Below are 26,165 nucleotides of genomic sequence, written 5' to 3'. Positions count from 1 at the left end.
GATTGACTTTATATTTCAGTATTTGAATAAGATGCCGATTGACATTATATTTCTGTATTTGATGAAGAAGCGATTGACATTATATTTCAGTATTCGAATAAGATGCCGTTTGACATTATATTTCTGTATTTGAATAAGATGCCGATTTACTTTGTATTTCAGTATTGGAATAAGATTCCGATTGACATTATATTTCAGTATTTGAATAAGATGCCGATTGACATTATATTTCAGTATTTGAATAAGATGCCGATTGACTTTGTATTTCAGTATTTGAATAAGATTCCGATTGACATTATATTTCAGTATTTGAATAAGATGCCGATTGACTTTGTATTTCAGTATTTGAATAAGATGCCGATTGACATTATATTTCAGTATTTGAATAAGATGCCGATTGACTTTGTATTTCAGTATTTGAATAAGATTCCGATTGACTTTGTATTTCAATATTTGAATAAGATGCCGATTGACATTATATTTCAGTATTTGAATAAGATGCCGATTGACTTTGTATTTCAGTATTTGAATAAGATTCCGATTGACTTTGTATTTCAATATTTGAATAAGATTCCGATTGACATTATATTTCAGTATTTGAATAAGATGCCGATTGACTTTGTATTTCAGTATTTGAATAAGATTCCGATTGACATTATATTTCAGTATTTGAATAAGATGCCGATTGACTTTGTATTCCAGTATTCGAATAAGATTCCGATTGACATTATATTTCAGTATTTGAATAAGATGCCGATTGACTTTGTATTTCAGTATTTGAATAAGATTCCGATTGACATTATATTTCAGTATTTGAATAAGATGCCGATTGACTTTGTATTTCAGTATTTGAATAAGATTCCGATTGACATTATATTTCAGTATTTGAATAAGATGCCGATTGACTTTGTATTTCAGTATTTGAATAAGATTCCGATTGACATTATATTTCAGTATTTGAATAAGATGCCGTTTGACATTATATTTCAGTATTTGCATAAGATGCCGATTGACTTTGTATTTCAGTATTTGAATAAGATTCCGATTGACATTATATTTCTGTATTTGAATAAGATGCCGATTGACTTTATATTTCAGTATTCGAATAAGATTCCAATTGACTTTATATTTCAGTATTTGAATAAGATGCCGATTGACATTATATTTCTGTATTTGAATAAGATGCCGATTGACTTTATATTTCAGTATTCGAATAAGATTCCGATTGACTTTATATTTCTGTATTTGAATAAGATGCCGATTGACATTATATTTCAGTATTTGAATAAGATGCCGATTGACATTATATTTCAGTATTTGAATAAGATGCCGATTGACTTTGTATTTCAGTATTTGAATAAGATTCCGATTGACATTATATTTCTGTATTTGAATAAGATGCCGATTGACTTTGTATTTCAGTATTTGAATAAGATGCCAATAGACATTATATTTCAGTATTTGAATAAGATGCCGATTGACTTTGTATTTCAGTATTTGAATAAGATTCCGATTGACTTTGTATTTCAATATTTGAATAAGATGCCGATTGACATTATATTTCAGTATTTGAATAAGATGCCGATTGACTTTGTATTTCAGTATTTGAATAAGATTCCGATTGACTTTGTATTTCAATATTTGAATAAGATTCCGATTGATATTATATTTCAGTATTTGAATAAGATGCCGATTGACTTTGTATTTCAGTATTTGAATAAGATTCCGATTGACATTATATTTCAGTATTTGAATAAGATGCCGATTGACTTTGTATTTCAGTATTTGAATAAGATTCCGATTGACATTATATTTCAGTATTTGAATAAGATGCCGATTGACTTTGTATTTCAGTATTTGAATAAGATTCCGATTGACATTATATTTCAGTATTTGAATAAGATGCCGATTGACTTTGTATTTCAGTATTTGAATAAGATTCCGATTGACATTATATTTCAGTATTTGAATAAGATGCCGTTTGACTTTATATTTCAGTATTTGAATAAGATGCCGATTGACATTATATTTCTGTATTTGAATAAGATGCCGATTGACTTTATATTTCGGTATTTGAATAAGATGCCGATTGACTTTATATTTCAGTATTTGAATAAGATGCCGCTTGACTTTATATTTCAGTATTTGAATAAGATGCCGATTGACTTTATATTTCTGATTTTGAATAAGATTCCGAATGACTTTATATTTCAGTATTTGAATAAGATGCCGATTGACTTTATATTTCTGTTATTGAATAAGATGCCGATTGACTTTATATTTCAGTATTTGAATAAGATGCCGATTGACATTATATTTCTGTATTTGTATTAGATCGCGATTGACTTTATATTTCTGTATTTGAATTAGATCGCGATTGGCATTATATTTCGGTATTTTAATAAGATGCCGATTGACATTATATTTCAGTATTTGAATAAGATGCTGATTGACATTATATTTCTTTATTTGAATAAGATGCCGATTGACGTTATATTTCTGTTATTGAATAAGATGCCGATTGACATTATATTTCAGTATTTGAATAAGATGCCGATTGACATTATATTTCAGTATTTGAATAAGATGCTGATTGACGTTATATTTCTTTATTTGAATAAGAAGCCGATTGACTTTATATTTCAGTATTTGAATAAGATGCCGATTGACGTTATATTTCTGTATTTGAATAAGAAGCGATTGACTTTATATTTCAGTATTTGAATAAGATGCCGATTGACATTATATTTCTTTATTTGAATAAGAAGCCGATTGACTTTATATTTCAGTATTTGAATAAGATGCCGATTGACTTTATATTTCAGTATTTGAATAAGATGCCGATTGACGTTATATTTCTGTATTTGAATAAGAAGCGATTGACTTTATATTTCAGTATCTGAATAAGATGCCGATTGACATTATATTTCAGTATTTGAATAAGATGCCGATTGACTTTATATTTCAGTATTTGAATAAGATGCCGATTGACTTTATATTTCTGTCTTTGAATAAGAAGCGATTGACTTTATATTTCAGTATTTGAATAAGATGCCGATTGACATTATATTTCTTTATTTGAATAAGAAGCCGATTGACTTTATATTTCAGTATCTGAATAAGATGCCGATTGACATTATATTTCAGTATTTGAATAAGATGCCGATTGACATTATATTTCAGTATTTGTATAAGATGCCGATTGACGTTATATTTCTGTATTTGAATAAGAAGCGATTGACTTTATATTTCAGTATCTGAATAAGATGCCGATTGACATTATATTTCAGTATTTGAATAAGATGCCGATTGACTTTATATTTCAGTATTTGAATAAGATGCCGATTGACTTTATATTTCTGTCTTTGAATAAGAAGCGATTGACTTTATATTTCAGTATTTGAATAAGATGCCGATTGACATTATATTTCTTTATTTGAATAAGAAGCCGATTGACTTTATATTTCAGTATTTGAATAAGATGCCGATTGACGTTATATTTCTGTATTTGAATAAGATGCCGATTGACTTTATATTTCAGTATTTGAATAAGATGCCGATTGACATTATATTTCAGTATTTGAATAAGATGCCGATTGACATTATATTTCAGTATTTGAATAAGATGCCGATTGACTTTATATTTCAGTATTTGAATAAGATGCCGATTGACATTATATTTCTGTATTTGAATAAGAAGCGATTGACTTTATATTTCAGTATTCGAATAAGATGCCGATTGACATTATATTTCTTTATTTGAATAAGAAGCCGATTGACTTTATATTTCAGTATTTGAATAAGATGCCGATTGACACTATATTTCAGTATTTGAATAAGATGCCGATTGACATTATATTTCAGTATTTGAATAAGATGCCGATTGACATTATATTTCAGTATTTGAATAAGATGCCGATTGACTTTATATTTCAGTATTTGAATAAGATGCCGATTGACTTTATATTTCAGTATTCGAATAAGATGCCGTTTGACATTATATTTCTTTATTTGAATAAGAAGCCGATTGACTTTATATTTCAGTATTTGAATAAGATGCCGATTGACGTTATATTTCTGTATTTGATTAAGAAGCGATTGACTTTATATTTCAGTATTTGAATAAGATGCCGATTGACATTATATTTCAGTATTTGAATAAGATGCCGATTGACTTTATATTTCTGTATTTGAATAAGATGCCGATTGACATTATATTTCAGTATTCGAATAAGATGCCGTTTGACATTATATTTCTGTATTTGAATAAGATGCCGATTTACTTTGTATTTCAGTATTTGAATAAGATGCCGATTGACTTTATATTTCAGTATTCGAATAAGATGCCGTTTGACATTATATTTCTTTATTTGAATAAGAAGCCGATTGACATTATATTTCAGTATTTGAATAAGATGCCGATTGACATTATATTTCAGTATTTGAATAAGATGCCGATTGACGTTATATTTCTGTATTTGATTAAGAAGCGATTGACTTTATATTTCAGTATTTGAATAAGATGCCGATTGACATTATATTTCAGTATTTGAATAAGATGCCGATTGACTTTATATTTCTGTATTTGAATAAGATGCCGTTTGACATTATATTTCTGTATTTGAATAAGATGCCGATTTACTTTGTATTTCAGTATTGGAATAAGATTCCGATTGACATTATATTTCAGTATTTGAATAAGATGCCGATTGACATTATATTTCAGTATTTGAATAAGATGCCGATTGACTTTGTATTTCAGTATTTGAATAAGATTCCGATTGACATTATATTTCTGTATTTGAATAAGATGCCGATTGACTTTGTATTTCAGTATTTGAATAAGATGCCGATTGACATTATATTTCAGTATTTGAATAAGATGCCGATTGACTTTGTATTTCAGTATTTGAATAAGATTCCGATTGACTTTGTATTTCAATATTTGAATAAGATGCCGATTGACATTATATTTCAGTATTTGAATAAGATGCCGATTGACTTTGTATTTCAGTATTTGAATAAGATTCCGATTGACTTTGTATATCAATATTTGAATAAGATTCCGATTGACATTATATTTCAGTATTTGAATAAGATGCCGATTGACTTTGTATTTCAGTATTTGAATAAGATTCCGATTGACATTATATTTCAGTATTTGAATAAGATGCCGATTGACTTTGTATTTCAGTATTCGAATAAGATTCCGATTGACATTATATTTCAGTATTTGAATAAGATGCCGATTGACTTTGTATTTCAGTATTTGAATAAGATTCCGATTGACATTATATTTCAGTATTTGAATAAGATGCCGATTGACTTTGTATTTCAGTATTTGAATAAGATTCCGATTGACATTATATTTCAGTATTTGAATAAGATGCCGATTGACTTTGTATTTCAGTATTTGAATAAGATTCCGATTGACATTATATTTCAGTATTTGAATAAGATGCCGTTTGACATTATATTTCAGTATTTGCATAAGATGCCGATTGACTTTGTATTTCAGTATTTGAATAAGATTCCGATTGACATTATATTTCTGTATTTGAATAAGATGCCGATTGACTTTATATTTCAGTATTCGAATAAGATTCCAATTGACTTTATATTTCAGTATTTGAATAAGATGCCGATTGACATTATATTTCTGTATTTGAATAAGATGCCGATTGACTTTATATTTCAGTATTCGAATAAGATTCCGATTGACTTTATATTTCTGTATTTGAATAAGATGCCGATTGACATTATATTTCAGTATTTGAATAAGATGCCGATTGACATTATATTTCAGTATTTGAATAAGATGCCGATTGACTTTGTATTTCAGTATTTGAATAAGATTCCGATTGACATTATATTTCTGTATTTGAATAAGATGCCGATTGACTTTGTATTTCAGTATTTGAATAAGATGCCAATTGACATTATATTTCAGTATTTGAATAAGATGCCGATTGACTTTGTATTTCAGTATTTGAATAAGATTCCGATTGACTTTGTATTTCAATATTTGAATAAGATGCCGATTGACATTATATTTCAGTATTTGAATAAGATGCCGATTGACTTTGTATTTCAGTATTTGAATAAGATTCCGATTGACTTTGTATTTCAATATTTGAATAAGATTCCGATTGATATTATATTTCAGTATTTGAATAAGATGCCGATTGACTTTGTATTTCAGTATTTGAATAAGATTCCGATTGACATTATATTTCAGTATTTGAATAAGATGCCGATTGACTTTGTATTTCAGTATTCGAATAAGATTCCGATTGACATTATATTTCAGTATTTGAATAAGATGCCGATTGACTTTGTATTTCAGTATTTGAATAAGATTCCGATTGACATTATATTTCAGTATTTGAATAAGATGCCGATTGACTTTGTATTTCAGTATTTGAATAAGATTCCGATTGACATTATATTTCAGTATTTGAATAAGATTCCGATTGACTTTGTATTTCAGTATTTGAATAAGATTCCGATTGACATTATATTTCAGTATTTGAATAAGATGCCGTTTGACATTATATTTCAGTATTTGCATAAGATGCCGATTGACTTTGTATTTCAGTATTTGAATAAGATTCCGATTGACATTATATTTCTGTATTTGAATAAGATGCCGATTGACTTTATATTTCAGTATTCGAATAAGATTCCAATTGACTTTATATTTCAGTATTTGAATAAGATGCCGATTGACATTATATTTCTGTATTTGAATAAGATGCCGATTGACTTTATATTTCAGTATTCGAATAAGATTCCGATTGACTTTATATTTCTGTATTTGAATAAGATTCCGATTGACATTATATTTCAGTATTTGAATAAGATGCCGATTGACTTTGTATTTCAGTATATGAATAAGATTCCGATTGACATTATATTTCTGTATTTGAATAAGATGCCGATTGACTTTATATTTCAGTATTCGAATAAGATTCCGATTGACTTTATATTTCTGTATTTGAATAAGATGCCGATTGACATTATATTTCAGTATTTGAATAAGATGCCGATTGACTATATTTTTCAGTATTCGAATAAGATTCCGATTGACTTTATATTTCTGTATTTGAATAAGATGCCGATTGACATTATATTTCAGTATTTGAATAAGATGCCGATTGACTTTGTATTTCAGTATTTGAATAAGATTCCGATTGACATTATATTTCAGTATTTGAATAAGATGCCGATTGACTTTGTATTTCAGTATTTGAATAAGATGCCGATTGACATTATATTTCAGTATTTGAATAAGATGCCGATTGACTTTGTATTTCAGTATTTGAATAAGATTCCGATTGACATTATATTTCAGTATTTGAATAAGATGCCGATTGACTTTGTATTTCAGTATTTGAATAAGATTCCGATTGACATTATATTTCAGCATTTGAATAAGATGCCGTTTGACATTATATTTCTGTATTTGAATAAGATGCCGATTGACTTTGTATTTCAGTATTTGAATAAGATTCCGATTTACATTATATTTCTGTATTTGAATAAGATGCCGATTGACTTTATATTTCAGTATTCGAATAAGATTCCGATTGACTTTATATTTCAGTATTTGAATAAGATGCCGATTGACTTTGTATTTCAGTATTTGAATAAGATGCCAATAGACATTATATTTCAGTATTTGAATAAGATGCCGATTGACTTTGTATTTCAGTATTTGAATAAGATTCCGATTGACTTTGTATTTCAATATTTGAATAAGATGCCGATTGACATTATATTTCAGTATTTGAATAAGATGCCGATTGACTTTGTATTTCAGTATTTGAATAAGATTCCGATTGACTTTGTATTTCAATATTTGAATAAGATTCCGATTGATATTATATTTCAGTATTTGAATAAGATGCCGATTGACTTTGTATTTCAGTATTTGAATAAGATTCCGATTGACATTATATTTCAGTATTTGAATAAGATGCCGATTGACTTTGTATTTCAGTATTTGAATAAGATTCCGATTGACATTATATTTCAGTATTTGAATAAGATGCCGATTGACTTTGTATTTCAGTATTTGAATAAGATTCCGATTGACATTATATTTCAGTATTTGAATAAGATGCCGATTGACTTTGTATTTCAGTATTTGAATAAGATTCCGATTGACATTATATTTCAGTATTTGAATAAGATGCCGATTGACTTTATATTTCAGTATTTGAATAAGATGCCGATTGACATTATATTTCAGTATTTGAATAAGATGCCGTTTGACTTTATATTTCTGTATTTGAATAAGATGCCGATTGACTTTATATTTCGGTATTTGAATAAGATGCCGATTGACTTTATATTTCAGTATTTGAATAAGATGCCGCTTGACTTTGTATTTCAGTATTTGAATAAGATTCCGATTGACATTATATTTCAGTATTTGAATAAGATGCCGATTGACTTTATATTTCAGTATTTGAATAAGATGCCGCTTGACTTTGTATTTCAGTATTTGAATAAGATTCCGATTGACATTATATTTCAGTATTTGAATAAGATGCCGATTGACTTTGTATTTCAGTATTTGAATAAGATTCCGATTGACATTATATTTCAGTATTTGAATAAGATGCCGTTTGACTTTATATTTCTGTATTTGAATAAGATGCCGATTGACTTTATATTTCGGTATTTGAATAAGATGCCGATTGACTTTATATTTCAGTATTTGAATAAGATGCCGCTTGACTTTATATTTCAGTATTTGAATAAGATTCCGATTGACTTTATATTTCAGTATTTGAATAAGATGCCGATTGACTTTATATTTCTGTATTTGAATAAGATGCCGATTGACTTTATATTTCAGTATTTGAATAAGATGCCGATTGACTTTATATTTCTGTATTTGAATAAGATGTCGATTGACTTTATATTTCTGTATTTGAATAAGATTCCGATTGACTTTATATTTCAGTATTTGAATAAGATGCCGATTGACTTTATATTTCTGATTTTGAATAAGATTCCGAATGACTTTATATTTCAGTATTTGAATAAGATGCCGATTGACTTTATATTTCTGTATTTGTATTAGATCGCGATTGACTTTATATTTCTGTATTTGAATTAGATCGCGATTGGATTTATATTTCGGTATTTGAATAAGATGCCGATTGACATTATATTTCAGTATTTGAATGAGATGCTGATTGACATTATATTTCTTTATTTGAATAAGATGCCGATTGACGTTATATTTCTGTTATTGAATAAGATGCCGATTGACATTATATTTCAGTATTTGAATAAGATGCCGATTGACATTATATTTCAGTATTTGAATAAGATGCTGATTGACGTTATATTTCTTTATTTGAATAAGAAGCCGATTGACTTTATATTTCAGTATTTGAATAAGATGCCGATTGACGTTATATTTCTGTATTTGAATAAGAAGCGATTGACTTTATATTTCAGTATTTGAATAAGATGCCGATTGACATTATATTTCTGTATTTGAATAAGATGCCGATTGACATTATATTTCTTTATTTGAATAAGAAGCCGATTGACTTTATATTTCAGTATTTGAATAAGATGCCGATTGACATTATATTTCTGTATTTGAATAAGATGCCGATTGACTTTATATTTCAGTATTTGAATAAGATGCCGATTGACTTTATATTTCAGTATTTGAATAAGATGCCGATTGACATTATATTTCTGTATTTGAATAAGATGCCGATTGACATTATATTTCTTTATTTGAATAAGAAGCCGATTGACTTTATATTTCAGTATTTGAATAAGATGCCGATTGACATTATATTTCTGTATTTGAATAAGATGCCGATTGACGTTATATTTCAGTATTTGAATAAGATGCCGATTGACTTTATATTTCAGTATTTGAATAAGATGCCGATTGACTTTATATTTCAGTATTTGAATAAGATGCCGATTGACTTTATATTTCAGTATTCGAATAAGATGCCGTTTGACATTATATTTCTTTATTTGAATAAGAAGCCGATTGACTTTATATTTCAGTATTTGAATAAGATGCCGATTGACGTTATATTTCTGTATTTGATTAAGAAGCGATTGACTTTATATTTCAGTATTTGAATAAGATGCCGATTGACATTATATTTCAGTATTTGAATAAGATGCCGATTGACTTTATATTTCTGTATTTGAATAAGATGCCGATTGACATTATATTTCAGTATTCGAATAAGATGCCGTTTGACATTATATTTCAGTATTCGAATAAGATGCCGATTGACATTATATTTCTGTATTTGAATAAGATGCCGATTTACTTTGTATTTCAGTATTTGAATAAGATGCCGATTGACTTTATATTTCAGTATTCGAATAAGATGCCGTTTGACATTATATTTCTTTATTTGAATAAGAAGCCGATTGACTTTATATTTCAGTATTTGAATAAGATGCCGATTGACGTTATATTTCTGTATTTGATTAAGAAGCGATTGACTTTATATTTCAGTATTTGAATAAGATGCCGATTGACATTATATTTCAGTATTTGAATAAGATGCCGATTGACTTTATATTTCAGTATTCGAATAAGATGCCGTTTGACATTATATTTCTGTATTTGAATAAGATGCCGATTTACTTTGTATTTCAGTATTGGAATAAGATTCCGATTGACATTATATTTCAGTATTTGAATAAGATGCCGATTGACATTATATTTCAGTATTTGAATAAGATGCCGATTGACTTTGTATTTCAGTATTTGAATAAGATTCCGATTGACATTATATTTCTGTATTTGAATAAGATGCCGATTGACTTTGTATTTCAGTATTTGAATAAGATGCCGATTGACATTATATTTCAGTATTTGAATAAGATGCCGATTGACTTTGTATTTCAGTATTTGAATAAGATTCCGATTGACTTTGTATTTCAATATTTGAATAAGATGCCGATTGACATTATATTTCAGTATTTGAATAAGATGCCGATTGACTTTGTATTTCAGTATTTGAATAAGATTCCGATTGACTTTGTATATCAATATTTGAATAAGATTCCGATTGACATTATATTTCAGTATTTGAATAAGATGCCGATTGACTTTGTATTTCAGTATTTGAATAAGATTCCGATTGACATTATATTTCAGTATTTGAATAAGATGCCGATTGACTTTGTATTTCAGTATTCGAATAAGATTCCGATTGACATTATATTTCAGTATTTGAATAAGATGCCGATTGACTTTGTATTTCAGTATTTGAATAAGATTCCGATTGACATTATATTTCAGTATTTGAATAAGATGCCGATTGACTTTGTATTTCAGTATTTGAATAAGATTCCGATTGACATTATATTTCAGTATTTGAATAAGATGCCGATTGACTTTGTATTTCAGTATTTGAATAAGATTCCGATTGACATTATATTTCAGTATTTGAATAAGATGCCGTTTGACATTATATTTCAGTATTTGCATAAGATGCCGATTGACTTTGTATTTCAGTATTTGAATAAGATTCCGATTGACATTATATTTCTGTATTTGAATAAGATGCCGATTGACTTTATATTTCAGTATTCGAATAAGATTCCAATTGACTTTATATTTCAGTATTTGAATAAGATGCCGATTGACATTATATTTCTGTATTTGAATAAGATGCCGATTGACTTTATATTTCAGTATTCGAATAAGATTCCGATTGACTTTATATTTCTGTATTTGAATAAGATGCCGATTGACATTATATTTCAGTATTTGAATAAGATGCCGATTGACATTATATTTCAGTATTTGAATAAGATGCCGATTGACTTTGTATTTCAGTATTTGAATAAGATTCCGATTGACATTATATTTCTGTATTTGAATAAGATGCCGATTGACTTTGTATTTCAGTATTTGAATAAGATGCCAATTGACATTATATTTCAGTATTTGAATAAGATGCCGATTGACTTTGTATTTCAGTATTTGAATAAGATTCCGATTGACTTTGTATTTCAATATTTGAATAAGATGCCGATTGACATTATATTTCAGTATTTGAATAAGATGCCGATTGACTTTGTATTTCAGTATTTGAATAAGATTCCGATTGACTTTGTATTTCAATATTTGAATAAGATTCCGATTGATATTATATTTCAGTATTTGAATAAGATGCCGATTGACTTTGTATTTCAGTATTTGAATAAGATTCCGATTGACATTATATTTCAGTATTTGAATAAGATGCCGATTGACTTTGTATTTCAGTATTCGAATAAGATTCCGATTGACATTATATTTCAGTATTTGAATAAGATGCCGATTGACTTTGTATTTCAGTATTTGAATAAGATTCCGATTGACATTATATTTCAGTATTTGAATAAGATGCCGATTGACTTTGTATTTCAGTATTTGAATAAGATTCCGATTGACATTATATTTCAGTATTTGAATAAGATTCCGATTGACTTTGTATTTCAGTATTTGAATAAGATTCCGATTGACATTATATTTCAGTATTTGAATAAGATGCCGTTTGACATTATATTTCAGTATTTGCATAAGATGCCGATTGACTTTGTATTTCAGTATTTGAATAAGATTCCGATTGACTTTGTATATCAATATTTGAATAAGATTCCGATTGACATTATATTTCAGTATTTGAATAAGATGCCGATTGACTTTGTATTTCAGTATTTGAATAAGATTCCGATTGACATTATATTTCAGTATTTGAATAAGATGCCGATTGACTTTGTATTTCAGTATTCGAATAAGATTCCGATTGACATTATATTTCAGTATTTGAATAAGATGCCGATTGACTTTGTATTTCAGTATTTGAATAAGATTCCGATTGACATTATATTTCAGTATTTGAATAAGATGCCGATTGACTTTGTATTTCAGTATTTGAATAAGATTCCGATTGACATTATATTTCAGTATTTGAATAAGATGCCGATTGACTTTGTATTTCAGTATTTGAATAAGATTCCGATTGACATTATATTTCAGTATTTGAATAAGATGCCGTTTGACATTATATTTCAGTATTTGCATAAGATGCCGATTGACTTTGTATTTCAGTATTTGAATAAGATTCCGATTGACATTATATTTCTGTATTTGAATAAGATGCCGATTGACTTTATATTTCAGTATTCGAATAAGATTCCAATTGACTTTATATTTCAGTATTTGAATAAGATGCCGATTGACATTATATTTCTGTATTTGAATAAGATGCCGATTGACTTTATATTTCAGTATTCGAATAAGATTCCGATTGACTTTATATTTCTGTATTTGAATAAGATGCCGATTGACATTATATTTCAGTATTTGAATAAGATGCCGATTGACATTATATTTCAGTATTTGAATAAGATGCCGATTGACTTTGTATTTCAGTATTTGAATAAGATTCCGATTGACATTATATTTCTGTATTTGAATAAGATGCCGATTGACTTTGTATTTCAGTATTTGAATAAGATGCCAATTGACATTATATTTCAGTATTTGAATAAGATGCCGATTGACTTTGTATTTCAGTATTTGAATAAGATTCCGATTGACTTTGTATTTCAATATTTGAATAAGATGCCGATTGACATTATATTTCAGTATTTGAATAAGATGCCGATTGACTTTGTATTTCAGTATTTGAATAAGATTCCGATTGACTTTGTATTTCAATATTTGAATAAGATTCCGATTGATATTATATTTCAGTATTTGAATAAGATGCCGATTGACTTTGTATTTCAGTATTTGAATAAGATTCCGATTGACATTATATTTCAGTATTTGAATAAGATGCCGATTGACTTTGTATTTCAGTATTCGAATAAGATTCCGATTGACATTATATTTCAGTATTTGAATAAGATGCCGATTGACTTTGTATTTCAGTATTTGAATAAGATTCCGATTGACATTATATTTCAGTATTTGAATAAGATGCCGATTGACTTTGTATTTCAGTATTTGAATAAGATTCCGATTGACATTATATTTCAGTATTTGAATAAGATTCCGATTGACTTTGTATTTCAGTATTTGAATAAGATTCCGATTGACATTATATTTCAGTATTTGAATAAGATGCCGTTTGACATTATATTTCAGTATTTGCATAAGATGCCGATTGACTTTGTATTTCAGTATTTGAATAAGATTCCGATTGACATTATATTTCTGTATTTGAATAAGATGCCGATTGACTTTATATTTCAGTATTCGAATAAGATTCCAATTGACTTTATATTTCAGTATTTGAATAAGATGCCGATTGACATTATATTTCTGTATTTGAATAAGATGCCGATTGACTTTATATTTCAGTATTCGAATAAGATTCCGATTGACTTTATATTTCTGTATTTGAATAAGATTCCGATTGACATTATATTTCAGTATTTGAATAAGATGCCGATTGACTTTGTATTTCAGTATATGAATAAGATTCCGATTGACATTATATTTCTGTATTTGAATAAGATGCCGATTGACTTTATATTTCAGTATTCGAATAAGATTCCGATTGACTTTATATTTCAGTATTTGAATAAGATGCCGATTGACTTTGTATTTCAGTATTTGAATAAGATGCCAATAGACATTATATTTCAGTATTTGAATAAGATGCCGATTGACTTTGTATTTCAGTATTTGAATAAGATTCCGATTGACTTTGTATTTCAATATTTGAATAAGATGCCGATTGACATTATATTTCAGTATTTGAATAAGATGCCGATTGACTTTGTATTTCAGTATTTGAATAAGATTCCGATTGACTTTGTATTTCAATATTTGAATAAGATTCCGATTGATATTATATTTCAGTATTTGAATAAGATGCCGATTGACTTTGTATTTCAGTATTTGAATAAGATTCCGATTGACATTATATTTCAGTATTTGAATAAGATGCCGATTGACTTTGTATTTCAGTATTTGAATAAGATTCCGATTGACATTATATTTCAGTATTTGAATAAGATGCCGATTGACTTTGTATTTCAGTATTTGAATAAGATTCCGATTGACATTATATTTCAGTATTTGAATAAGATGCCGATTGACTTTGTATTTCAGTATTTGAATAAGATTCCGATTGACATTATATTTCAGTATTTGAATAAGATGCCGATTGACTTTATATTTCAGTATTTGAATAAGATGCCGATTGACATTATATTTCAGTATTTGAATAAGATGCCGTTTGACTTTATATTTCTGTATTTGAATAAGATGCCGATTGACTTTATATTTCGGTATTTGAATAAGATGCCGATTGACTTTATATTTCAGTATTTGAATAAGATGCCGCTTGACTTTGTATTTCAGTATTTGAATAAGATTCCGATTGACATTATATTTCAGTATTTGAATAAGATGCCGATTGACTTTATATTTCAGTATTTGAATAAGATGCCGCTTGACTTTGTATTTCAGTATTTGAATAAGATTCCGATTGACATTATATTTCAGTATTTGAATAAGATGCCGATTGACTTTGTATTTCAGTATTTGAATAAGATTCCGATTGACATTATATTTCATTATTTGAATAAGATGCCGTTTGACTTTATATTTCTGTATTTGAATAAGATGCCGATTGACTTTATATTTCGGTATTTGAATAAGATGCCGATTGACTTTATATTTCAGTATTTGAATAAGATGCCGCTTGACTTTATATTTCAGTATTTGAATAAGATTCCGATTGACTTTATATTTCAGTATTTGAATAAGATGCCGATTGACTTTATATTTCTGTATTTGAATAAGATGCCGATTGACTTTATATTTCAGTATTTGAATAAGATGCCGATTGACTTTATATTTCTGTATTTGAATAAGATGTCGATTGACTTTATATTTCTGTATTTGAATAAGATTCCGATTGACTTTATATTTCAGTATTTGAATAAGATGCCGATTGACTTTATATTTCTGATTTTGAATAAGATTCCGAATGACTTTATATTTCAGTATTTGAATAAGATGCCGATTGACTTTATATTTCTGTATTTGTATTAGATCGCGATTGACTTTATATTTCTGTATTTGAATTAGATCGCGATTGGATTTATATTTCGGTATTTGAATAAGATGCCGATTGACATTATATTTCAGTATTTGAATAAGATGCTGATTGACATTATATTTCTTTATTTGAATAAGATGCCGATTGACGTTATATTTCTGTTATTGAATAAGATGCCGATTGACATTATATTTCAGTATTTGAATAAGATGCCGATTGACATTATATTTCAGTATTTGAATAAGATGCTGATTGACGTTATATTTCTTTATTTGAATAAGAAGCCGATTGACTTTATATTTCAGTATTTGAATAAGATGCCGATTGACGTTATATTTCTGTATTTGAATAAGAAGCGATTGACTTTATATTTCAGTATTTGAATAAGATGCCGATTGACATTATATTTCTGTATTTGAATAAGATGCCGATTGACATTATATTTCTTTATTTGAATAAGAAGCCGATTGACTTTATATTTCAGTATTTGAATAAGATGCCGATTGACATTATATTTCTGTATTTGAATAAGATGCCGATTGACTTTATATTTCAGTATTTGAATAAGATGCCGATTGACTTTATATTTCAGTATTTGAATAAGATGCCGATTGACATTATATTTCTGTATTTGAATAAGATGCCGATTGACATTATATTTCTTTATTTGAATAAGAAGCCGATTGACTTTATATTTCAGTATTTGAATAAGATGCCGATTGACATTATATTTCTGTATTTGAATAAGATGCCGATTGACGTTATATTTCTGTATTTGAATAAGATGCCGATTGACTTTATATTTCAGTATTTGAATAAGATGCCGATTGACTTTATATTTCAGTATTTGAATAAGATGCCGATTGACTTTATATTTCAGTATTTGAATAAGATGCCGATTGACTTTATATTTCAGTATTCGAATAAGATGCCGTTTGACATTATATTTCTTTATTTGAATAAGAAGCCGATTGACTTTATATTTCAGTATTTGAATAAGATGCCGATTGACGTTATATTTCTGTATTTGATTAAGAAGCGATTGACTTTATATTTCAGTATTTGAATAAGATGCCGATTGACATTATATTTCAGTATTTGAATAAGATGCCGATTGACTTTATATTTCTGTATTTGAATAAGATGCCGATTGACATTATATTTCAGTATTCGAATAAGATGCCGTTTGACATTATATTTCAGTATTCGAATAAGATGCCGATTGACATTATATTTCTGTATTTGAATAAGATGCCGATTTACTTTGTATTTCAGTATTTGAATAAGATGCCGATTGACTTTATATTTCAGTATTCGAATAAGATGCCGTTTGACATTATATTTCTTTATTTGAATAAGAAGCCGATTGACTTTATATTTCAGTATTTGAATAAGATGCCGATTGACGTTATATTTCTGTATTTGATTAAGAAGCGATTGACTTTATATTTCAGTATTTGAATAAGATGCCGATTGACATTATATTTCAGTATTTGAATAAGATGCCGATTGACTTTATATTTCAGTATTCGAATAAGATGCCGTTTGACATTATATTTCTGTATTTGAATAAGATGCCGATTTACTTTGTATTTCAGTATTGGAATAAGATTCCGATTGACATTATATTTCAGTATTTGAATAAGATGCCGATTGACATTATATTTCAGTATTTGAATAAGATGCCGATTGACTTTGTATTTCAGTATTTGAATAAGATTCCGATTGACATTATATTTCTGTATTTGAATAAGATGCCGATTGACTTTGTATTTCAGTATTTGAATAAGATGCCGATTGACATTATATTTCAGTATTTGAATAAGATGCCGATTGACTTTGTATTTCAGTATTTGAATAAGATTCCGATTGACTTTGTATTTCAATATTTGAATAAGATGCCGATTGACATTATATTTCAGTATTTGAATAAGATGCCGATTGACTTTGTATTTCAGTATTTGAATAAGATTCCGATTGACTTTGTATATCAATATTTGAATAAGATTCCGATTGACATTATATTTCAGTATTTGAATAAGATGCCGATTGACTTTGTATTTCAGTATTTGAATAAGATTCCGATTGACATTATATTTCAGTATTTGAATAAGATGCCGATTGACTTTGTATTTCAGTATTCGAATAAGATTCCGATTGACATTATATTTCAGTATTTGAATAAGATGCCGATTGACTTTGTATTTCAGTATTTGAATAAGATTCCGATTGACATTATATTTCAGTATTTGAATAAGATGCCGATTGACTTTGTATTTCAGTATTTGAATAAGATTCCGATTGACATTATATTTCAGTATTTGAATAAGATGCCGATTGACTTTGTATTTCAGTATTTGAATAAGATTCCGATTGACATTATATTTCAGTATTTGAATAAGATGCCGTTTGACATTATATTTCAGTATTTGCATAAGATGCCGATTGACTTTGTATTTCAGTATTTGAATAAGATTCCGATTGACATTATATTTCTGTATTTGAATAAGATGCCGATTGACTTTATATTTCAGTATTCGAATAAGATTCCAATTGACTTTATATTTCAGTATTTGAATAAGATGCCGATTGACATTATATTTCTGTATTTGAATAAGATGCCGATTGACTTTATATTTCAGTATTCGAATAAGATTCCGATTGACTTTATATTTCTGTATTTGAATAAGATGCCGATTGACATTATATTTCAGTATTTGAATAAGATGCCGATTGACATTATATTTCAGTATTTGAATAAGATGCCGATTGACTTTGTATTTCAGTATTTGAATAAGATTCCGATTGACATTATATTTCTGTATTTGAATAAGATGCCGATTGACTTTGTATTTCAGTATTTGAATAAGATGCCAATTGACATTATATTTCAGTATTTGAATAAGATGCCGATTGACTTTGTATTTCAGTATTTGAATAAGATTCCGATTGACTTTGTATTTCAATATTTGAATAAGATGCCGATTGACATTATATTTCAGTATTTGAATAAGATGCCGATTGACTTTGTATTTCAGTATTTGAATAAGATTCCGATTGACTTTGTATTTCAATATTTGAATAAGATTCCGATTGATATTATATTTCAGTATTTGAATAAGATGCCGATTGACTTTGTATTTCAGTATTTGAATAAGATTCCGATTGACATTATATTTCAGTATTTGAATAAGATGCCGATTGACTTTGTATTTCAGTATTCGAATAAGATTCCGATTGACATTATATTTCAGTATTTGAATAAGATGCCGATTGACTTTGTATTTCAGTATTTGAATAAGATTCCGATTGACATTATATTTCAGTATTTGAATAAGATGCCGATTGACTTTGTATTTCAGTATTTGAATAAGATTCCGATTGACATTATATTTCAGTATTTGAATAAGATTCCGATTGACTTTGTATTTCAGTATTTGAATAAGATTCCGATTGACATTATATTTCAGTATTTGAATAAGATGCCGTTTGACATTATATTTCAGTATTTGCATAAGATGCCGATTGACTTTGTATTTCAGTATTTGAATAAGATTCCGATTGACATTATATTTCTGTATTTGAATAAGATGCCGATTGACTTTATATTTCAGTATTCGAATAAGATTCCAATTGACTTTATATTTCAGTATTTGAATAAGATGCCGATTGACATTATATTTCTGTATTTGAATAAGATGCCGATTGACTTTATATTTCAGTATTCGAATAAGATTCCGATTGACTTTATATTTCTGTATTTGAATAAGATTCCGATTGACATTATATTTCAGTATTTGAATAAGATGCCGATTGACTTTGTATTTCAGTATATGAATAAGATTCCGATTGACATTATATTTCTGTATTTGAATAAGATGCCGATTGACTTTATATTTCAGTATTCGAATAAGATTCCGATTGACTTTATATTTCTGTATTTGAATAAGATGCCGATTGACATTATATTTCAGTATTTGAATAAGATGCCGATTGACTATATTTTTCAGTATTCGAATAAGATTCCGATTGACTTTATATTTCTGTATTTGAATAAGATGCCGATTGACATTATATTTCAGTATTTGAATAAGATGCCGATTGACTTTGTATTTCAGTATTTGAATAAGATTCCGATTGACATTATATTTCAGTATTTGAATAAGATGCCGATTGACTTTGTATTTCAGTATTTGAATAAGATGCCGATTGACATTATATTTCAGTATTTGAATAAGATGCCGATTGACTTTGTATTTCAGTATTTGAATAAGATTCCGATTGACATTATATTTCAGTATTTGAATAAGATGCCGATTGACTTTGTATTTCAGTATTTGAATAAGATTCCGATTGACATTATATTTCAGCATTTGAATAAGATGCCGTTTGACATTATATTTCTGTATTTGAATAAGATGCCGATTGACTTTGTATTTCAGTATTTGAATAAGATTCCGATTTACATTATATTTCTGTATTTGAATAAGATGCCGATTGACTTTATATTTCAGTATTCGAATAAGATTCCGATTGACTTTATATTTCAGTATTTGAATAAGATGCCGATTGACATTATATTTCAGTATTTGAATAAGATGCCGATTGACATTATATTTCTGTATTTGAATAAGATGCCGATTGACTTTATATTTCAGTATTCGAATAAGATGCCGTTTGACATTATATTTCTGTATTTGAATAAGATGCCGATTGACTTTGTATTTCAGTATTTGAATAAGATTCCGATTGACATTATATTTCAGTACTTGAATAAGATGCCAATTGACATTATATTTCTGTATTTGAATAAGATGCCGATTGACTTTATATTTCAGTATTCGAATAAGATTCCGATTGACATTATATTTCAGTATTTGAATAAGATTCCGATTGACATTATATTTCTGTATTTGAATAAGATGCCGATTGACTTTATATTTCAGTATTCGAATAAGATTCCGATTGACATTATATTTCAGTATTTGAATAAGATGCCGATTGACATTATATTTCAGTATTCGAATAAGATTCCGATTGACATTATATTTCAGTATTTGAATAAGATTCCGATTGACATTATATTTCTGTATTTGAATAAGATGCCGATTGACTTTATATTTCAGTATTCGAATAAGATTCCGATTGACATTATATTTCAGTATTTGAATAAGATGCCGATTGACATTATATTTCAGTATTTGAATAAGATTCCGATTGACATTATATTTCAGTATTCGAATAAGATTCCGATTGACTTTATATTTCAGTATTTGAATAAGATGCCGATTGACATTATATTTCAGTATTTGAATAAGATTCCGATTGACATTATATTTCAGTATTTGAATAAGATTCCGATTGACACTATATTTCAGTATTCGAATAAGATTCTGATTGACATTATATTTCAGTATTCGAATAAGATTCCGATTAACATTATATTTCAGTATTCGAATAAGATTCCGATTGACATTATATTTCAGTATTCGAATAAGATTCCGATTGACATTATATTTCTGTATTTGAATAAGATGCTGATTGACATTATATTTCAGTTTTTGAATAAGATGCCGATTGACATTATATTTCAGTATTCGAATAAGATTCCGATTGACATTATATTTCTGTATTCGAATAAGATTCCGATTGACATAATATTTCAGTATTTGAATAAGATGCCGATTGACATTATATTTCTGTATTTGAATACGATGCCGATTGACATTATATTTCAGTATTCGAATAAGATTCCGATTGACATAATATTTCAGTATTTGAATAAGATGCCGATTGTCATTATATTTCTGTATTTGAATAAGATGCCAATTGACATTATATTTCTGTATTTGAATACGATGCCGATTGACATTATATTTCAGTATTTGAATAGGAATCCGATTGACTTTATATTTCAGTATTCGAATAAGATTCCGATTGACATTATATTTCAGTATTCGAATAAGATTCCGATTGACTTTATATTTCAGTATTTGAATAAGATGCCGATTGACTTTATATTTCTGTATTTGAATAAGATGCCGATTGACTTTATATTTCAGTATTTGAATAAGATGCCGATTGACATTATATTTCAGTATTTGAATAAGATTCCGATTGACATTATATTTCTGTATTTGAATAAGATGCCGATTGACTTTTTATTTCAGTATTCGAATAAGATTCCGATTGACATTATATTTCAGTATTCGAATAAGATGCCGATTGACATTATATTTCAGTATTCGAATAAGATTCCGATTGACATTATATTTCAGTATTCGAATAAGATTCCGATTGACATTATATTTCTGTATTCGAATAAGATTCAGATTGACATTATATTTCAGTATTCGAATAAGATTCCGATTGACATTATATTTCAGTATTCGAATAAGATTCCGATTGACATTATATTTCTGTATTCGAATAAGATTCCGATTGACATTATATTTCAGTATTCGAATAAGATTCCGATTGACATTATATTTCAGTCTTCGAATAAGATGCCGATTGACATTATATTTCAGTATTTGAATAAGATGCCGATTGATATTATATTTCAGTATTCGAATAAGATTCCGATTGACATTATATTTCAGTATTCGAATAAGTTGCCGATTGACATTATATTTCAGTATTCGAATAAGATTCCGATTGACATTATATTTCTGTATTTGAATAAGATGCTGAATCCCACTGTAACACTCCTATTAGTTCCTGATCCCTGTTGTGTTATCCTCTTCGTGCAAGGATGTGAAACCCATTGTATTATCCTTTAACTGGGACCTCAATCCCATTGTAATATCCTTTCAATAAGTTCCTGATACACATTATATTATCTTATTTGAGTAAGGTGCTTAAATCAATGTGGGACCAGAGCAGGTCTGAATTGCTCTATCTTTGCTTTCACTGTGACGTAAACATCATTACTACTTGTTCAGGTAGGTACAGTATTGTGCTGAAAAATGTTGACATATCAGACTTACCTGAATCATCTCAGTCGCATTGATTTCATTATATTTCTCCAGTACTTTGAAGAACCGCTTGAATATTTCATCTTCATGTTCAAATCGTTGCTGAAACAGCATCATGGCAATGAGATTAGAAGCGGCTACACCCAGGTGTTCGTTCGGTAGGAAAGGCTGACCTGGAAAACAAGAGCAGCTATTGGAATAAATAATTGTGAGCTTTGTCATCTGTCCAGATACAGATAGATTATCCACCATGTGGATCAGCTGCCCATGATACACCCATTGAGTCAAGAGAAGGGGAAGTAGACGGGCTGTATAATGGGCAGATGATCTATTAACAACCTGTTTGCACCTCTGCTGTAATTGAATTTCATCCCCACTGGCTCATGGAGGGAATCACTGGCTGTGTAACCTGGCTCTCTGTTCTAACATGATGGGACTCTATGGACTCAGCCAGTGTTCAGAGTCGTAAGATCTGGGACGAGGTCTTTCAGTCACTCAATCCCCCAGTTCACCTTGTATTTGTATGGCCTGCATTCGTGCTCTCTGTGTAGGGGCTCTTGCAGTCCCTGAAATGATATATGTGAAGGTGATGAGGAACTTTGTTCAGTGTTGTTTGCCCCAGAAACGTGAGGTCCTCCTTTTAGACAAGTTATTACACGGCTAAAGGCCTTACCTACATTCTGACCACCAAGAGCATCTATTGGAAATCCGCCTGAACGGTACTTAGAATGTGAAATTCTCAACCACAAACCAAATCTCTGCAGTCCTGCCACATCCAGTTATGAATGGTGGTGGACAATTAAACAACTACCCAGAGCAGGAGGCTCCACAAATATCCTCATCCTCATTAATAGAGGAGCCAAGCACATCAGTGTAAAAGGCTGAACCATTTGTAACAATCTTCAGCCAGAAGTGCTGAGTGGATGATCCTCACGGTCTCCCCAAGGTCCCCAGCATCATAGATGCCAGTCTTCAGTTAATTTGATTCACCCCACGTGATATCAAGAAATGACCACACATACTGGATACTGCAAAGGCTATGGGCCCTGACAGCATTCCGGCAATAGTACTGAGGACTTGTGCTCCAGAACTTGCTGCACCCTGAGCACCCCTGTTCCAGTACAGCTACAACACTGGCATCTACCCAGCAATGTGGAAAATTGCCCAGGTATGTCCTGTACACAAAAAGCAGGACAAACCCAATCAATCCAGTTACTGTTCCGTCAGGCTATTCTCTATTATCAGCAAAGTGATGAATGTGCTAACAAGTGGCACTTAAACAGCAAAAACCTCTCACCGATGCTCAGTTTGGGTTCCGCCAGGCCCACTCGGCTCCAGACCTCATTACAGCCTTGGTCCAAACACAGACAGCAGAACTCCAGAGGTTAGGTGCGTGTGATTGCACTTGACATCAAGGCAGCATTTGATTGAGTTGAAGTCAAAACGAGCACAATGAAGATGGTTGTGGTTGTTGCAGGTCAACCATCTCAGCCCCAGGACATCACTGCAGGATTTCCTCAGGGTAGTGTCTAGGCCCAACCATCTTCAGCTGCTCCATCAATGACCTTCCCTCCATGTTAAGGCCAGAAGTGGCGATGTTCGCTGATGATTATATGATGTTCAGCACCATTTACAAATTCTCTGATACTGTTTCTCGATAATGAACACAGATGAAAAGTAATTATTTAAAACCTCACTTATGCAATCTGGCTCCACACACAGATTGCCACATTGGTCCCTAATGGATACTGAGAAAAGTATCCCTACTCTTTCCCTGGTTATCTTCTTGCCCTTAATATACTGATAAAGTGCCTTCAGATTTTCCTTTATCTTGCTCGCCAGTGTTTTTTCATGCCCCCTCTTCGCTCTCCGAATTACTTTTCTAAGTATGGAAGGTCGAATTTGAATGCAGAATACAGGCTTAAAGACAGGATTTTTGGTAGTGTGGAGGAACAGAGGGATCTTGGGTTCCATGTCCATAGATTGCTCAAAGTTGCCACCCAAGTTGATAGGGTTGTTGAGAAGGCATATGGTGTGTTGGCTTTCTTTAACAGGGGGATTGAGTTTAAGAGCCGAGAGGTTATGCTGCAGCTCTATAAAGCCCTGGTTCGACCACACTTGGAATATTGTGTTCAGTTCTGGCCGCCTCATTATAGGAAGGATGTGGAAGCTTTAGAGAGGGTGCAGAGGAGATTTACCAGGATGTTGCCTGGACTGGAGGGCATGTCTTCCGAAGAAAGGTTGAGGGAGCTAGGGCTTTTCTCATTGGAACGAAGAAGGATGAGAGGTGACTTGATAGAGGGGTACAAGATGATGAGAGGCATAAATAGAGTGGATAGCCAGAGACATTTTCCCAGGGCAGAAAGGGCTATCACCAGGGGGCATAATTTTAAGGTGATTGGAGGAAGGTTTCGGGGAGATGTCAGAGGTAGGTTCTTTACACAGAGAGTGGTGGGTGCGTGGAATGAACTGCCAGCGGTGGTAGCAGAAGCAGATACATTAGGGACATTTAAGCGACTCTTGGATAGGTACATGGATGATAGTAGAATGAAGAGTATGTAGGTAGTTTGATCTTAGAGTAGGTTAAAGGTTCGGCACAACATCGTGGGCCGAAGGGCCTGTACTGTGCTGTATGTTCTATGTTCTATGCACACTTTCTATACTCCTCTTGGGCCTCCGCTGTTTTCAGCACTCTGAATTTGCCTTCAGCCTTCTTTTCTTTCCTTATCCAATCCTCTATATCCTTTGACATCCAGGGTTCCCTGGACTTGTTAGTCCTTCCCTTCACCTTAACGGGTACATGTTGGCTCTGAACTCTTAATATTTCCTTTTTGAATGACTCTCATTGGTCTGATGTAGACTTTCCGACAAGTAGCTGCTCCCAGTGCACTTTGGCTAGAACCTGTTTTATCACATTGAAATTGGCCTTCCCCCAATTCAGTACCTTTGTTTCTGGTGTCTCTTTTTCCTTTTCCATAACTCCCTTAAATCTTCCAGGGTTATGGTTATTATCCCCAAAATGCTCCCACACTGACACATCTACCACTTTTCTGGTTTTATTCCCGAAGATTAGGTTCAGTATTGCCCCTTCTCTTGTCGGACTTTC

General features: G+C 30.0%; 1 protein-coding gene across 1 annotated transcript in view; it reads right to left on the bottom strand.

The window, feature by feature from the left end:
• The window catches only part of LOC137359048 (cytochrome P450 2K6-like), a 209,622-nt gene that overhangs the window by 166,765 nt on the left and 16,692 nt on the right, over positions 1 to 26,165 (bottom strand). The window contains exon 4 of the mRNA XM_068025163.1: positions 23,072 to 23,232. Coding sequence (XP_067881264.1) covers positions 23,072 to 23,232 — 161 coding nt within the window. The remainder of the gene's footprint in view (positions 1 to 23,071; positions 23,233 to 26,165) is intronic.

Source organism: Heterodontus francisci, unplaced genomic scaffold, assembly GCF_036365525.1.
Source record: "Heterodontus francisci isolate sHetFra1 unplaced genomic scaffold, sHetFra1.hap1 HAP1_SCAFFOLD_562, whole genome shotgun sequence".
Classification (NCBI taxonomy): domain Eukaryota; kingdom Metazoa; phylum Chordata; class Chondrichthyes; order Heterodontiformes; family Heterodontidae; genus Heterodontus; species Heterodontus francisci.
This window is presented reverse-complemented; position numbering and strand designations above follow the sequence as displayed.